We start from the raw sequence: 18282 nt of genomic DNA on the forward strand, positions 1-18282 counted from the left end.
TTTGGGACGATCATGTCTTGGAACTAAAGGATACTTAAATGACTTACATGAACAGATATCTGTGGGGGGTCTGGGCTTGGGTCTTCTGGGCTCTGCAGAGAAAAGACTGGGCATTAATGGGGCCTGGAAGGGAGAAGGCAATAGTCTGGGGAGGAGAACGATGGCCCTAGTGTTGTCTCAGGCCAAGGTGTTCCTGGATATGACCATTTACAAGTTGAGACCCATGTCCACTTCTGTGTGTCCCTGATGTGAGCTACTGGTAGTCATTCCAGAGGACCACTTTCTGAGTGTGAGGAACACAAAAAGAAGTTTCTAGGAGGTAGACACAAAGGAAGCCCACTGCCCTGATTGGTGTTGTCTCTCTGCCAAGGTCTGTTCAGTTTGGTTGTTCTATACAAGGGGTTGACCCCAGCCTGACCTCCTGATTAAATATTATCTCCCTTGGTCACCCTCTTACCAATTCTCTTGATCAAGTTGCTTTTGGTGGCTGGGTGGGCTACGCTGCAGGTGACGGTCTGGCTGGACCAGGTGCTGGAGGGAACAGTCACCGAGCTGCTGAGGGTGTAGAGCCCAGACTGCAGGACAGCTGGGAAGGTGTGCACACCGCTGGACAGGGCTCCAGAGTTCCATTTTACGGTTACCGGCTCAGGGAAATAGCCTTTGACAAGGCATCCTAGTGTTACCAAGGATCCAGATGTGCCACTGCATCCAGGGACCAAGGGATAGACAGATGGGGCTGTTGTTCTGGCTGCAAGATAGGAAGATGTGTGAGCTTATCAGACAGGGCTGGATCCAGGCACCTGGAGGAGTTCTGTCCTTGGTCCTACAAGGATGCCAGGCTTCTGCAAAGAGCATGCATATCACCTAGACCAAGGCATCACCTTGACGGTTCCAACTGCCTTACCTTAGACCCTCTCCACCCCAGGATCACCAGCTAGGCTTGGCCAGTTGAACTTCTGAGCACGGCTCTATTCCAAATGCATTTTCAGAAAGCTGGTGGATGAGTTCTCCATGTGTTTCCTATGTCCCGCTCTAGAGCCTCTTGCATCTGTGTCTTGAGGCTGTGCACGTCATTCGTGTTTCCCTTCAGTGAGTCTTCATTGCCTTCCCTGGCTCTGCCTGTCCTGCTATGCTGCCTCTTGCTGTCCTGGTGTTCCTTTGCTCCCTCTCCTGTGTCACTGGTGCCAGCTTATGTGTCTGGCATCTGTTTTTAATAGGCCTTGTTTTTAATTTGTGGCCCTGGTCTCAGGTCTTTCACACATTCAGGTCCATGACCTTGGTCATGCAGGCTAAGCCTTCAGAGTTGGGTTTGAGCTAAAGAGAGTGAACAAATCCCACTCCTAGGCTCCTGACTCTTGAGTCTACACTGACTGCACGATGTATGGGACACTTCCTCAGCCTCTGGGTTACTTCAATTCCTAAATCTGGGCTCTGGGCTCTGCTTGACCTTGGTACTCTTTGAATCTTCTTCCTTGACTTCTGAGGTTCAGCAAGCCTGTCATGAACCTTCCCATCATGGGCATCCCTGGTCTGCCCTGTCCTGACTTCTCTGGATGTCTCTGTGCTTCTTGTCCTCTGCAGCGTGTTTTATTAATGGATATCTAATGAGCTCAGCTCTAGTTCCCCTACTGCCTCTTCTCTTATCCTGAACCCCACACTCATCCCTGCCTTCTCCTGTGTCACTGGCGCCAGTGTCTCCAGATCCCAACGAGTCCCCCTTTTCTTTCTAGAAGCTTTGAGCCCCTGAGTTTAGGATATGCTGCCATTCACGAGGAAACTGGTTGTCAGGCTATATTCTCTCCAGCCCAGGTCTCCTTCTCTTAGCTTCAGGATCATCCTTCTTTTAACCATAGCTGCTGGCTCCTACTGCTCATACCCTGATATGCCCCCCGCCCCCGCCCTGTGCATCCAACTCTATACCTAACTTCTGTAAGAGTTTGACCTTCCTACGGTATGTTCCTCTTCATCTCCAGAAACTAAAATGGGCCCCCAGTTGAGAACTGCTGTCTATATTGTTCCTCGGAAATTGTTAGCTGCAGGGACTTTCCCTGCCCTGCTTAGCCAAGGCCCTTCTTGTCCCTCATTATCGATTCTCTCTTGCCTGTGAGTTAGACAGGCCCCGGGCACTTTCCCTTTCTCTTTCTCCATCATTTCCCCCTCCATCTAGTCCTTGCTCACAGTCCTATATCCAAGCCCAGCTCTTACTATTTTCTTGCTAATAGGTATATACAGATACGAGGTGCAGAGCGGCTATAGGAGCGCTGACACAGCAGGGAGGTGAGATGACCAGTTTCCCTAAGCTGTCTCCTGTCCTCTCGCCTCACTGGATTCCCAAGCCCTCAACTGTCACCTCCTGACTCATCTCAGGTCTTCAAAGGCCCTGGGCTGGTTCATGTTTACTCTCCTGCCACAGCACTCCTAGTCGCCCTGGCTAGAACTACTGTGTTCCTGTGCTTGATCTGGTACCCTAGCACTAAAACCTGCCTCAGTACACTGTGGTCATTCACACTGGCTTCCCACACAACCACATGTCCTGGTTCCCTGTAACAACACAGTCCACTTTCCCACACTCCCATCTGCCCCAGAACCTTAGCAAGTGCTTGATCTGCGCCCCGTCCCCACCCCAAACTTCGACGTTTCCCAATCACCTTGTACATACTCAGCCTGGTCCCTCCAATTCCTACCAACCCATTCCCCTGTGGCTGCTCAATCTATCCTACCTGCTTGGTTCCTCTGCTCAAGAATTACCCCCTACCCTGACTCAGAAGCTGTATAACCTGGGACCTGTGATCTGACAGCCCTAGCTCCCCTGTGGCTCATCAGAAAGGTTATTCACATTTCTACCCACCTCAGTTCCCCAGAGGTGCCCAGCCTGGTCCCTACACTCCACCTACCCCAGCTCAGCTGCAGCTACTCTCAGCTTGATATCATATACTTCCACTTACCCCAGCTGCTCCAGAACTACCCAGCCTGGTCCCCACACCCCCACATATCACAGCACTCCCAGAGCTGCCCAGCCTGGACCCCACACCCCCACCTACCCTACCTCCCCAGAGCTGCCCAGCCTGGTCCCCACAGCCACACCTACCCCAGCTCCCCAGAGCTGCCCAGCCTGGTCCCCATAGTCACACCTACCCCAGCTCCCCAGAGCTGCCCAACCTGGTCCCCACACACCCACCTACCCCAGCTCCCCAGAGCTGCCCAGCCTGCTTCCTACACACCCACTTACCCCAGCTCCCCAGAACTGCCCAGCCTGGTCCCCACACACCCACCTACCCCAGCTCCCCAGAGGTGCCCAGCCTGGTCCCCACACACCCACCTACCCCAGCTCCCCAGAGCTGCCCAGCCTGGTCCCCACAGCCCCACCTACCCCAGCTCCCCAGAGCTGCCCTACCTGGTCCCCACATTCCCACCTACCCCAGCTCCCCAGAGCTGCCCAGCCTGCTTCCTACACACCCACTTACCCCAGCTCCCCAAAACTGCCCAGCCTGGTCCCCACACACCCACCTACCCCAGCTCCCCAGAGGTGCCCAGCCTGGTCCCCACACACCCACCTACCCCAGCTCCCCAGAGCTGCCCAGCCTGGTCCCCACAGCCCCACCTACCCCAGCTCCCCAGAGCTGCCCTACCTGGTCCCCACATTCCCACCTACCCCAGCTCCCTAGAGCTTCCCGGCCAGGTCCCCACATTCCCACCTACCCCAGCTCCCCAGAGTTGCCCAGCCTGGTTCCCACACTCCCACCTACCCCAGCTCCCCAGAGCTGCCCAGCCTGGTCTCCATAGTCACACCTACCCCAGCTCCCCAGAGCTGCCCAGCCTGGTCCCCACAGCCTTGCTTAACCCAGCTTCTCACAGCTTCCCAGCTTGGTCCCCATAGCCACACCTAACCCATCTCCCCAGAGCTGCCCAGCCTGGTCCCCACACACCCACCTACCCCAGCTCCCCAGAGCTGCCCAGCCTGGTCCCCACACTCCCACCTACCCAGCTCCCCAGAGCTGCCCAGCTTGGTCCCCACAGCCACACCTAACCCAGCTCCCCAGAGCTGCCCAGCCTGGTCCCCACAGTCACACCTATCCCAGCTCCTCCAGAACTACCCAGCCTGGTCCCCACACCCCCACATATCACAGCACTCCCAGGACTACTTGGCCTGGTCCCCATATCTCACCAACCCCAGCTTCCAAAGAGCTGCCCAGCCTGGTCCCCATACCCCCACCTACCCTACCTCCCCAGAGCTGCCCAGCCTGGTCCCCACACACCCACCTACCCCAGCTCCCCAGAGCTGCCCAGCCTGGTCCCCACAGCCCCACCTACCCCAGCTCCCCAGAGCTGCCCAGCCTGGTCCCCACAGCCACACCTACCCCAGCTCCCCAGAGCTGCCCAGCTTGGTCCCCACAGCCTCACCTACCCCAGCTCCCCAGAACTACCCAGCCTGGTCCCCACAGCCACACCTACCCCAGCTCCCCAGAGCTGCCCAACCTGGTCCCCACACACCCACCTACCCCAGCTCCCCAGAGCTGCCCAGCCTGGTCCCCACAGCCACACCTACCCCAGCTCCCCAGAGCTGCCCAGCCTGGTCCCCATAGCCTCACCTACCCCAGCTCCCCAGAGATGCCCAGCCTGCTCCCCACAGCCACACCTACCCCAGCTCCCCAGAGCTGCCCAGCCTGGTCCCCATAGCCTCACCTACCCCAGCTCCCCAGAGATGCCCAGCCTGCTCCCCACAGCCACACCTACCCCAGCTCCCCAGAGCTGCCCAGCCTAGTTCCCACAGCCACACCTACCCCAGCTCCCCAGAGCTGCCCAACCTGGTCCCCACACACCCACCTACCCCAGCACCCCAGAGCTGCCCAGCCTGGTCCCCACACACCCAGCTACCCCAGCTCCCCAGAACTGCCCAGCCTGGTCCCCACACACCCAGCTACCCCAGCTCCCCAGAACTGCCCAGCCTGGTCCCCACACACCCACCTACCCCAGCTCCCCGGAGCTGCCCAGCCTGGTCCTCACACACCCACCTACCCCAGTTCCCCAGAGCTGCCCAGCCTGGTCTCCATAGTCACACCTACCCCAACTCCCCAGAGCTGCCCAGCCTGGTCCCCACAGCCACACCTACCCCAGCTCCCCAGTGCTGCCTCAGCACTGCTGTTGGTGCTCAGGTTTTCCTGAGCTCCATGACCACCCTCCCTCCCAACTCCCCCTCACCGAATACCTCTGGGATCCCTGGAGGTGTTCAGTCTGGTTGTCCGAGTTCCCACTTACTTCAGTGTCCAGGTAACATCTCATCCTGTTTTCCTAAACTCCTAGGACTGTCCTGAAGCTGTGGAACTGCCACCTGGCTCCCTGTAGATTCTCAGCTTGGTTCCCCATATTGGCACCTGCCCAAATCTCCTTTAGCTCTCATCCTGGTACCACACACTCTCACCTATCCCTGTTATCTTTTAGCCTCTCAGCTTGGTCTCCCACCCACCCAGCTTCCTCAGCCCCACTATGGCTGCTCACTCAGATTCCTTAAGTTCATTCTCCTCTAGTTCTCCCGTAGCTGGTCAGTCTATTTTCCCATATTTCCAGCTACCTCGGCTCCTACATAATGGTTTATTCAGGTCCCCTAAGCTCCCACCTGCCCCAGCTCTCCTGTGGCTGCTCAATCTGGTACCTTAAAATCTTGGGTACCTCAATTCCTCTCTGCTGTTTCATAATTCCCAGAGCTTCTGAGTCTGTCTTTGTCCTCCCAAATGTCCAGCTTTCACAGCTCACCTGTAGCTGACTCACCTGATCCTAGGAGTTTCTTAGACTTCTTCCTGCCAATCTTGGCCTATTTCAGCTCAAGTTTGCCTCTGCTTCTCATCTCTTCCACACTGAGCTTGATTCCCAAACCTTAGAGATACCACTCTTGGCTTTGCCAGCACGCCTAGTGTCCCTCTTGGATGAACTATCAACTCACCTTTGTCAGCCCTAAAGATTTCTGCTGCAGAGCTCTGGCTCCTCTGGACACCTCCTCTCTGCTGATTTAGCTGATCTGGTCCTATAAGCTTCCAGACAGACCAAGTTCATCTCACAGGCCTCCTGATGTAGCCCATCATCTCCTTGAGGCTGACTCTGGTGGTGGTGGGAGTATTAGTAGTAGTTATTGTTGTGTGTGTGTGTTCAGATCCACTGGCCCATGTTCCACCCTGTGGCATTCCTAGACCCCTGTCTGGTCAATGTTCTTCAGGCTGTCTTACCTATACAGCAGATGGAACCCCTCCACAGTCTTGTATCTCAACTCCTTCCCACTCTTCCATGGGTTGTTGGTTGTTCCGTTCTGCTGATATTCACCACTGACCCAGACCTCCCACTGTACTCTCCTTTCTCTGCTGATACAACTCTTGCGTGGGAAATATAAAAGTGACTGCCTCTTTTCTTGCTTTGTCCCATGTCTGCCAGGAGCTTAGCTCTGGGATCCTTCCTCTCAGGAGCTGCAACCAAATTGTCACAAAGGTCTGAATGCCACCCCATACCCATCTCTGCAAGGCTAAGAACAGGATTGAAACTAGGTGTCAGAAGGTACTATCTAAAGTTCCCCTTTTTTAGGGGTTTCTGTGTCAGGGGATAAGGGGAGCCTAGATCAGGTCGAAGCTGCATCACGTGGATGGGTGGGGGTGGATGAGGTAGTACCATTGAGACCCAGGGGAGAAATCAGGAAGCCTGGCCCTTACCTGCTTCTCTGTGTTCATAGCCTCCTTAGGTTCCTGGGCTGGCTGAGTCTGTTCTCTGTCTTTATCATCTCTCTGGATAGGGAGGCTTTTTATTCAGGTTAAAGTCCAAATATGGTGGCAGTGTCTCCCAGTTCTCTCCAGACAGTGCTTCCTTAGGGGAATCCCAACCAATCTGTGGTTTAGGAAAGAGAATGGGGGCTGACAGCAGGTGGATAGAACACAGAGTATGAGCCTGATGGTGACCAGAACGTGTTAAAGACTTCAGCTCACATTCAGGAATAGCATAGCTACAGAAGGAACCTGTGCTAGTGGCCAGGAGGGGCCTTTGGTTATACTTTGAGAAGACCTAGGCAGGGAAGGTCCCTGGGGCTGGCTAATATGGCCTGTCCAGAGGACAGGGAATACACCGAGACAGGGAAAGGAAAGAGAAAAACTGGTACAGCAATGTGGTGTGCACAGGGCAGTGGATTGCATGGGGAGAAGGGAGGGATGATGTCATAGAACCAGACAGGCATGTGTCAGAGGGTGAAGTGCAGGTTAGAAGAGGGGGGCAAGGTCTGCAGGGTTCTGGGACTGAAGGGGATGCACCAGGATCACAAGGGATAGGAATATGGCCATCTTCTTCAAGAATGGTGGTAGACTCTAAATTTGAAGGCTGAGGGTTCCTGGAAAGAGAGAGTTCCTTGGGAGTAGAGACAGCAGCACCAGTGACACAGGAGAAGGCAGGGGTAAGTGTGGGGTTCAGGATAAGAGAAGAGGCAGTAGGGGAACTAGAGCTGAGCTCATTAGATTTCCATTAGAAAAACACGCTGCAGAGGACAAGAAGCACAGAGACATCCAGAGAAATCAGGACAGGGCAGACCAGGGATGCCCATGCTGGGAAGCTTCATGACAGGCTTGCTGAACCTCAGAAGTCAAGGAAGAAGATTCAAAGAGTACCAAGGTCAAGCAGAGCCCAGAGCCCAGATTTAGGAATTGAAGTAGCCCGCAGGCTGAGGAAGTGTCCCATGGGCATCGTGCAGTCAGTGCAGACTCAGAGTCAGGAGCCTAGGAGTGGGATTTGTTCACTCTCTTTAGCTCAAACCCAACTCTGAAGGCTTAGCCTGCATGACCAAGGTCATGGACCTGAGTTTGTGAAGAGCACATGGGAACTGAGAGCAGGCACCACTAATCGGGCCACACACCGGCTAAGTTGCTTTGTGATTGTTGGGATAAGACATCATGTCTAAAGTAACGTATAAAAGAAAGCATTCATTTGGGGTTGATTGTTTCAGAGGGTTAGAGTTCATGACTGTTATGGCACAGTGCATGACAGCAGGTAGGGAGGCAGGAAACTCAAATAGTAGCTGAGAACTTACATCTTGATCCACAAGCCTGAGACACAGAGAACTAACTGGGAATGGTATGGATTTTTGAAACATCAAAACTTATTGCCAGTAACACAGTCCCTCCAAAAGGCCACAGCTCCTAATCCTTTCCAACTGTGGACCAAGTATTCAAACATATGAGTCTAAAAGGATCATTCTTATTTAAACCACCAGATAGGCTCCTGGCCCTCGTGTGTTCCTGGCCATATCAGAGTGCACTATACATTCAGCCCTGTGATAGAAGTCCCTGTAGACTTTTAAATTCTCAGCACAATTTAAAAGTCCAAAATCCAAAGTCTCTTCTGAGACTCAAGGCAATCTCTTTATTGTAAGCCCCATAAAGTACTAAAGAAAATTACATACTTTTATCATACAGTGATACTGAAAAATATATTACCATTCCAAAAGTGAGGAATGGGGACATATTGAGGAAATACTCAACCAAAACAAGAGTGAAGCCAAGCGGAGAAAACTCCAAATCCTGTAGCCTTTTATAACTTTATCCAGTGGCCTATCAGTGACTCCACACAGGGAGCCCGTCACACACTTGGCCTCATGAACTCTTCAGCACAGAGGAAGATCCTACAGTCCCTTTACTCATGTATCCTTCATGACTCTAAAGCCATAGCCATATAATTAATAATGCAAAGTTTAGCTGTCCACTTGGTATAGAGCTTGACTCCCTCCTGGAAATTATAACCAAAAATAAGAAATTCCTAGCATGGTCAGGCCTCTCACAGCAATAACACACTCCTTGATACCAATTTCTTTCTTAGTTACTTTTATATTTCTCAATTAGATGCTATGATCAAGTTAACTTATAAAAGAAGACATTTATTTAAGGGTTTACAATTTTAGAGGGTTAGAGGGCATGGTCACCATGATTGGGAGCATGGCAGTAAGCAGGTAGGCATGAAGGTGAAGCCGTAGCTGAAAGCTTACATCTTGATCTACAAACACGAGGTAGAGAGAGCTAACTGAGAATGGCATGGGCTTTTGAATCCTCAAGACCTGCTTCCCGTGACACAGCCCCTCCAACAAGGTCACACCACCTGATCCTTCCCAGACGGTTCTACTGATTGGGAACCAAGGATTCAAACACGCGTCTACAGGGGCCATTCTCATTCAAACTACTCTGGACAGTAACAAGTCAGGGAAGTAAAAAGGGAGATACAGGACTGCAGGAGCCTAGATGGCAGGGAAGGCAAAGTTGACAAAGAGGATGGAAGGTCAAAGGAGGGAACTTCACAAAGACACGGACTAGTTAGGAAACCTTACAGTGGAGTGGGGTCCAGACAACGTAGGTGAGTAATTCAAGTGAGCATCTGCTGCTAACAAGCCCAGTTTCTGAATTTTGCCTGATCTTCGCAAAGGGCCAGGGAGGGCCCTGGGAAGGATTAGGAAGATGTCTTCCAAGGTCTTGGGTCCACCTATGTCTGATAGGGCACTCACATATTCCTCCTATATTGTAGCCAGAACCACAGCCTCATGCTTTCTTTCTGGATCCTGGCTGTGGGGACATTTCTGACTCCATGGTGATCTGGGGATGCCTAGTCAAAGGCTAGTTTCTTGAGCCAATGACCATGTCCTGGAACCCTGGAGCCCTGTCAGGTGGTGTGCCTGAACAAATGTCTATGTCCTAGAACCTCTGTTTCCTGTTCAGTGGTGTATAATCTTCCTACCTGTACTGAAGTCTGGATTCTACTCCCGCAGTGGCTCAATGACTAATCCTGGCAGTGCCAGGGCTAACAAGACCGTCATCTGCAATGTAGTCTACCTGGCCAGCAAGACCAAGTGGACAAGGAAGTTGGTAAGAGGGTAGCTTTGGGATTGAGGGGTTCACTGATCAGACTAGATCAGACTCCTGCCTAGACAAATCAGGTTGGGCAGCCTTTACCAGGGAAGGTAACGTAGTTCAAGTTGATAGGAGCTCCTGTTTGTATGTCTTTTGGAGTCTGTTGATGTACCTTTCATTCAAGGAGTGAACCCTCATGTTGGAGGCTTACATGCCATCTTCTGGTCACCCTACTTGTCAAAGATCATATTGAGAAGCAGCCTGACCTGAACTTACATTAGAGTCAAGCTCTTCCCCTCCGTGGCTTGGTGCCTTCTCTTTTTCAGACCTCATTACTTCCCACTCTTCCTTTTAGAATATCTGGGGGCTCTGAGGCCAAGATCATCAAGTGTCCCATGTGTCCAGATGAATCACTTAGCTTTGCTTCCCAGCTCCAAGATGAGGAAGAGTACCCAGGCTGTAGGGTGTCTCAGGTCCTGAGCCATCTCCACTTTTCATCACCAGCTCCTGAACTCCTAGGGTGAGAAAGTCTATCTTCAACTTTCATCCAAAGTCCAAGGATGTCTCTGACTTCCAAGATCATATATATGGCCCTGAGCCAGGAGGTCCAATTCAACTGGTTCATGAATGATAATCAGGTGCACATGGCTCAACTTGCAGGCCTGCAAGGAGCAATACAACAGAACCTTCCAGGTAATCAGCATTTTTAGCCAACATTGGCTGAAGGGCAAGGAATTCAAATGCAAGGTCAAAAGTGGACCCTTCTCAGTCTCCATTGATAAAAAAAAAAAAACCCCACATGATCATCTCATTAGATGCTGGGAAAGCATTTGACAAAATCCAGTAGATTGAAGTATTTTTTGGGTATATTGCCCATGAGTAGTATAGTTGCATTTTGAGATAGAGTGATTCTCATCTTTCTGAGGAACTGCCATACTGATTCCCATAGTTGCCTTACAAGCTTGTGTTGCCACCAGCAATGAATGAGTGTTCCTCTTTCTCCACAGCATCACTAGTATGAGCTGTCATTGTTTTTGATATTAGACATTCCGACAAATGTAAAAACGAAACCTCAGAGTACTTTTGATTTGCATTTTTTTGATTACTAAAAATGTTGGACATTTCTTTAAATGTTTCTCAGCCATTTGAGTTTCTTCTTTTGAGAATACCGTTTAGATAAGTACCCCTCTTTTAAGTTGGGGTTACTTTTTTTCTTGATGTCCAGCATTTTTCAGTTCTTTATGTATTTTGGTTATTAGTCCTCTATCAGATGTGTGGTTGGTAAAACTCTTTTCCCATTCTGTAGGCTGTTGCTTTGGTCTGAGTGACAGTGTCCTTTGCCATTCAGAAGCTTCTCAGTGTCATGAGGTTCTATTCTTCTTTTTCTTTTTACTTTTTTAATTAGATATATTTTTATTTACATTTTAAATGTTATTTCCTGTACATAAGTCCCTTATACCCTCCCCCTCCCCCATACGGGTGTTCACCCCCATCCACCCCCTTTACCGCCCTCCGACTTTCCCCTGCACTGGGGGTCAAACCTTGGCAGGACCAAAGGCTTCCCCTTCCACTGGAGCCCAACAAGGCCATTCTCTGCTACCTACTCAGTTGGAGCTCTGGGTCAGCCCATGTATAGTCTTTGGGTAGTGGTTTAGTCCCTGGAAACTCTGGTTGGTTGGCATTGTTGTTCTTATGGGGCCACAGCCCATCCAGCTCTTTCAGTCCTTCCTCTGATTCCCCCAAAAGGGGGTCCTGTTCTTAATTCAGTGGTTTGCTGCTAACATTCACTTCTGTATTTGACATGCTTTGGCTGTGTCTCTCAGGAGACATCTATATCTGTTCCCTTTCAGCATGCACTTCTTAGCTTCATCCATCTTATCTAGTTTTGGTGGCTGTACATATATGGACCACATGTGTGTCAGGCTCTGAATGGCCATTCCTTCAGTCTCTGCTCTAAACTTTGCCTCCATATCCCCTCCTATGGATACTTTTCCCCCTTTTAAGAAGGAGTGGGGGCATCTGCATTTTGGTCATTCTTCTTGAGCTTCCTGTGGTCTGTGGATTGCATCTTGGGTAATTCAAACTTTTTGGCTAATATCCACTTATCGATGAGTGCATACCAGGTGTGTTTTTCTGTGATTGGGTTACCTCACTCAGGATATTTTCTAGTTCATTCCATTTCCCTTTGAATTTCATGAAGTCATTGTTTTGATAGCTGCTCAGTACACCATTGTGTAAAAGTACCATATTTTTTTGCATCTATTTCTCTCTTGAAGGGCATCTGAGTTCTTTAGAGCTTCTGGCTATTATAAATAAGGCTGCTATGAACATAGTGGAGCATATGCCTTTGTTGTATGTTGGAGGATCTTTTGGGTATATGCCCAGGAGAGGTATAGCTGGGTCCTCAGGTAGTGCAATGTCCAATTTTCTGAGGAACCTCCAGACTGATTTCCAGAGAGGTTGTACCAGCTTGCAATCCCACCAACAATGGAGGTGTGTTCCTCTTTCTCTACTTCCTCCCTGGCATTTGCTGTCACCTGAGTTTTTGATCTTAGCCATTCTCAGTGGTGTTAGGTGAAATCTCAGGGTTGTTTTGATTTGCATTCCCCTGATGACAAAAGATGTTGAACATTTCTTTAGGTCCTTCTCAGCCATTTGATATTCCTCAGCTGAGAGGTTTTTTTTTTTTTTAGCTCTGTATCCCATTTTTAAAATAGGATTATTTGTCCCCCTGCAGTCTAACCTCTTGAGTCCTTTGTATATTTTGGATATTAGCCCTCTATCAGATGTAGGATTGGTAAATATCTTTTCCTAATCTGTTGGTTGCCGTTTTGTCTTAATGACAGTGTCCTTTGTCTTACAGAAGGTTTGCAGTTTTATGAGGCCCCATTTGTCTATTCTTGATCTTAGAACATAAGCCATTGGTGTTCTGTTCAGGAAAATTTCCCCAGTTCCCATGTGTTTGAGACTCTTTTCCATTTTTTTTTGTATTAGTTTGAGTGTATCTGGTTTGATGTGGAGGTCCTTTATCCACTTGGACTTAAGGTTCGTTCAGGGAAATAAGAATGGATTGATTTACATTCTTCTACGTCCTGACCTCCAGTTGAACGAACTCCATTTGTTGAAAATGCTATCCTTCCACTGGATGGTTTTAGCTCCTTTGTCAAAGATCAAGTGACCATAGGTGTGTGGGTTCATTTCTGGGTCTTCAATTCTATTCCACTGGTCTATCTGTCTGTCTCTGTACCAATACCATGCAGTTTTTTATGACTATTGCTCTGTAATACTGCTTGAGGTCACAGATGGTGATTCCCCCAGAAGTTCTTTTATTGTTGAGTATAGTTTTCGCTATCCTGGGTTTTTTGTAATTCCAAATGAATTTGCAAATAGCTCTTTCTATCTCTATAAAGAATTGAATAGGAATTTTGATCAGGATTGCATTGAATCTGTAGATTGCTTGAATTGCATTGAATCTGTAGATGGCCATCTTTACTATATTAATCCTGCCAATCCATAAGCATGGGAGATCTTTCTTTCTTCTGAGATCTTCTTCAATTTCTTTCTTCAGAGACTTGAAATTCTTGTCATATAGATCTTTCACTTGCTTGGTTACAGTCACACCAAAACATTTTATATTATTTGGGACTATTGTGAAGGGTGTCATTTCCCTAATTTCTTTCTCAGCTTGTTTATCCTTTGAGTAGAGGAAGGCTATTGATTTATTTGAGTTAATTTTATTCCCTGACACTTTGCTGAAGTTGTTTATCAGGCTTAGTAGTTCTCTGGTGTAACTTTTGGGGTCACTTAAGTATACTATCCTATCATCTGCGAATAGTGATATTTTGACTTCTTTCCTTCCAATTTGTATTCCTTTGACCTTCTGTTGTCTGCTTGCTCTTCCTAGGATTTCGTGTACTATATTGAATAAGTAGGGAGAGAATGGGCAGCCTTGTGTAGTCCCTGATTTTAGTGGGATTGCTTCAAGTTTCTCTCCATTTAGTTTGATGTTGGTTACTGGTTTGCTGTACATTGCTTTTACCATGTTTATATATGGGCCTTCAATTCCTGTTCTTTCCAGGACTTTTTATCTGGAAGGGGTGTTGAATTTTGTCAAATGCTTTCTCAGCATCTAATGAAATGATCATGTGGTTTTTATCTTTGTTTGTTTATATAGTGTATTACATTGATGGATTTTCATATATTAAACCATCCCTGCATCCCTGAGATGAAGCCTATTTGATCATGATGGATCATTATTTTGATGTGTTCTTGGATGCGGTTTGCAAGAATTTTATTGAGTATTTTTGTGTCAGCTTTCATAAGGGAAATTGGTTTGAAGTTCATTTCTTTGTTGGGTCTTTGTGTGGTTTTGGTATGAGAGTAATTGTGGCTTCATAGAAGGAATTTGGTAGTGCTCTATCTGTTTCACTTTTGTGGAATAGTTTGGACAGTATTAGTATGAGGTCTTCTATGAAGGTCTGATGGAATTGTGCACTAAACCCATCAGGTCCTGGGCTCTTTTTGGTTGGGAGACTTTAAGTAATTGCTTCTATTTCTTTAGGAGTTATGGAATTGTTTAACGGTTTATTTGTTCCTGATTTAAATTTGGTACCTGTTATCTGTCTAGAAAATTGTCCATTTCCTCCAGATTTTCAAGTTTTGTTGAATATAGGCTTTTGTACTAGGATCTGATGTTGTTTTGAATTTCCTCAGATTCTGTTGTTATGTCTCTCTTTTCATTTCTGATTTTGATAATTTAGATACACTCTCTGTGTCCTCCGGTTAGTCTGGCTAACGGTTTATCTATCTTGTTGTTTTTCTCAAAGAACCAGCTCCTGGGTTTGTTGATTCTTTGTATAGTCCTTTTTGTTTCTACATGGTTGATATCAGCCCTGGTTTGATCATTTCCTGCCTTCTACTCCTCTTGCGTTTTTTTTTTATTTGCTTTTGTTTTAGAGCTTTTAGGTGTTCTGTCAAGCTGCTGACATATGCTCTCTCCTTTTTTATTTTGAAGGCACTCAGAGCTATGAGTTTTCCTCTTAATACCACTTTCATTTTGTCCATAAGTTTGGGTATGTTGTATCTTCATTTTCATTAAATTCTAAGAAGTCTTTAATTTTTTCTTTCTCTTCCTTTACCAAGTTGTCATTGAGTAGAGTGTTATTCAACTTCCATGTATATGTGGGCATTCTGTAATTATTGTTGTTATTGAAGACCACCCTTAGTCCATGGTGATCTGATAGGATTCATGGAATTATTTCTCTCTCCCTTTGTATGTTGAGGCCTCTTTTGTGACTGATTATATGGCCAATTTTGGAGAAGATACATGAGGTGCTGAGAAAAAGGTATATCCTTTTGTTTCAGGATGGAATGTCCTATAAATATCTGTTAAATCCATCTGGTTCATAATTTCTGTTAGTTTCTCTATGTCTCTGTTTAATTTCTGTTTCTATGATATCTCTATTGATGAGAGTGGAGTATTAAAGTCTCCTAATATTATTGTGTGAGATACAATGTGTGATTTGATCTTTAGTATGGTTTCTTTTATGAATGTAGGTGCCCTTTTATTTGGAGCATAGAGCATAGATATTTAGGATTGAGAGTTCATCCTGGTGGCCATTTACTTTGATGAAAATGAAGTGTCTTTCCTTATCTTTTTTGATGACTTTTGGTTGAACGTCAATATTATTTGATATTAGAATAGCAGCTCCAGCTTGTTTCTTCAGACCATTTGCTTGGAAGGTTGTTTTCCAGCCTTTGTCTCTCAATGTCTGTCTTTGTCTCTGAGGTGTGTTTCCTGTACGCCTGGGTCCTCTTTATGTATCCATTCTGTTAGTCTATGTCTTTTTATTGGGGAATTGATACCGTTGGTGTTGAGAGATATTCAGTAAGAGTGATTGTCGCTTCCTGTTATTTTCATTGTTTCAGGTGGAATTATATTTGTGTGTCTCTCTTTTGCTTTCATTTCAAGGAGATCACAGTCTTCCTTTTTGTATGGCATAGTTTCTCTCCTTGTGTTGGAGTTTTCCATCTATTGTTCTTTGTATTGCTGGATTTCTAGAAAGATATTGTGTAAAGTTGGTTTTGTCATGGACTATCTTGGTTTCTCCAAGAATGTTAATTGAGAGTTTTGCTAATTGTTAATTGAGAGATATTGTAGCCTGGGGTAGCATTTGTGTTCTCTTAGGGTCTGTATGACATCTGTCCAGGATCTTCTGGCTTTCACAGTCTCTGGTGAGAAATCTGGTGTAATTTTTATTGGTCTGCCTTTATATGTCACTTGACCTTTTCCCCTTACTGCTTTTAAGATTCTTTCTTTGATTTGTGCATTTGGTGTTTTAATTATTATGTGACAGGAGTTATTTCTCTTCTGGTCCAATTCATTTGGAGTTCTGTAGGCTTCTTATATCTTTATGGGCATCTCTTTCTTTAGGTTAGGGAAGTTTTCTTCTATAATTCTGTTGAATATATTTACTGGCCCTTTAATTTGGGAGTTTTCACTTCCTTCTATACCTATTATCCTTAGGTTTGATCTCATTGTGTCCCGGATTTCCTGTTTATTTTGGGCTAGGAGCTTTTTTGTTTTACATTATTTTTGATGGTTGTGTAGATGTTTTCTATGGTATGTTCTGAATCTGAGATTCTTTCTTCTATTTCTTGTAATCTGTTGGTAATGCTTGAATCTATGACTCCTGGTCTCTTCCTTAGGGTTTCTCTCTACAGGGTTGTCTCCCTTTGTGCTTTCTTTCTTTTTTTTTTCACACTTTCCCCCATATTTATTAACTTGAGTATTTCTTATTTACATTTCGATTGTTATTCCCCTAACCCCTCTCTCTCCCCTTCTACATGGGTGTTCCCCTCCCCATCCTCCCCCCATTACCGCCCTCCCCCCAACAATCATGTTCACTGGGGGTTCAGTCTTAGCAGGACCCAGGGCTTCCCCTTCCACTGGTGCTCTTACTAGGCCATTCATTGCTACCTATGAGGTTTGAGCCCAGGGTCAGTCCATGTATAGTCTTTAGGTAGTGGCTTAGTCCCTGGAAGCTCTAGTTGCTTGGCATTGTTGTTCATAAGGGGTCTTGAGCCCCTTCAAGCTCTTCCAGTTCTTTCTCTGATTCCTTCAACGGGGGTCGGTCTCGTTCTCAGTTCAGTGGTTTGCTGCTGGCATTTGCCTATGTATTTGCTGTATTCTGACTGTGTCTCTCAGGAGAGATCTATATCTGGCTCCTGTCGGCCTGCACTTCTTTGCTTCATTCAACTTGTCTAATTGGGTGGCTGTATATGTATGGGCTACATGTAGGGCAGGCTCTGAATGGGTGTTCCTTCTGTGTCTGTTTTAATCTTTGCCTCCCTATTCCCTGCCAAGGGTATTCTTGTTCCCCTTTTAAAGAAGGAGTGAAGCATTCGCATTTTGATCATCCATCTTGAGTTTCATGTGTTCTGTGCATCTAGGGCAATTCAAGCATTTGGGCTAATAGCCACTTATCAATGAGTGCATACCATGTGTGTTTTTCTGTGATTGGGTTACCTCACTCAGGATGATATTTTCCAGTTCCAACCATTTGCCTATGAATTTCATAAAGTCATTGTTTTTTTTTATTTTATTTTATTTTATTTTATTTTATTTTATTTTATTTATTATCTTGAGTATTTCTTATATACATTTCAAGTGTTATTCCCTTTCCCGGTTTCCGGACAGACATCACCCTCCCCCCTCCCCTTCCTTGTGGGTGTTCCCCTCCCAAACCTCCCCCCATTGCCACCCTCCCCGCATAGTCTAGTTCACTGGGGGTTCAGTCTTAGCAGGACCCAGGGCTTCCCCTTCCACTGGTGCTCTTACTAGGATATTCATTGCTACCTATGGGGACAGAGTCCAGGGTCAGTCCATGTATAGTCTTTAGGTAGTGGCTTAGTCCCTGGAAGCTCTGGTTGCTTGACATTGTTGTACTTTTGGGGTCTCGAGCACCTTCAAGCTCTTCCAGTTCTTTCTCTGATTCCTTCAACAGGGGACCTATTCTCAGTTCAGTGGTTTGCTGCTGGCATTCGCCTCTGTATTTGCTGTATTCTGGCTGTGTCTCTCAGGAGCGATCTACATCCGGCTCCTGTCGGTCTGCACTTCTTTGCTTCATCCATCTTGTCTAATTGGGTGGCTGTATATGTATGGGCCACCTGTGGGGCAGGCTCTGAATGGGTGTTCCTTCAGTCTCTGTTTTAATCTTTGCCTCTCCCTTCCCTGCCAAGGGTATTCTTTTTCCTCATTTAAAGAAGGAGTGAAGCATTCACATTTTGATCATCCGTCTTGAGTTTCCTTTGTTCTAGGGATCTAGGGTAATTCAAGCATTTGGGCTAATAGCCACTTATCAATGAGTGCATACCATGTATGTCTTTCTGTGAGTGGGTTAGCTCACTCAGGATGATATTTTCCAGT

The 18282-nt window shown here is 47.1% G+C and overlaps 2 gene segments (V, D, J or C); both read right to left on the reverse strand.

Moving 5' to 3' along the window:
- The window catches only part of LOC134479197 (Ig gamma-2A chain C region-like), a 398327-nt gene that overhangs the window by 64128 nt on the left and 315917 nt on the right, over nt 1-18282 (reverse strand).
- The window catches only part of LOC148005503 (Ig gamma-3 chain C region-like), a 53158-nt gene that overhangs the window by 4235 nt on the left and 30641 nt on the right, over nt 1-18282 (reverse strand). The window contains 2 exon segments of the C gene segment in view: nt 48-92; nt 458-748. Coding sequence covers nt 48-92; nt 458-748 — 336 coding nt within the window.

Source organism: Rattus norvegicus, chromosome 6, assembly GCF_021556685.1.
Source record: "Rattus norvegicus strain SHRSP/BbbUtx chromosome 6, alternate assembly SHRSP_T2T, whole genome shotgun sequence".
NCBI classification, from domain to species: Eukaryota; Metazoa; Chordata; class Mammalia; order Rodentia; family Muridae; genus Rattus; species Rattus norvegicus.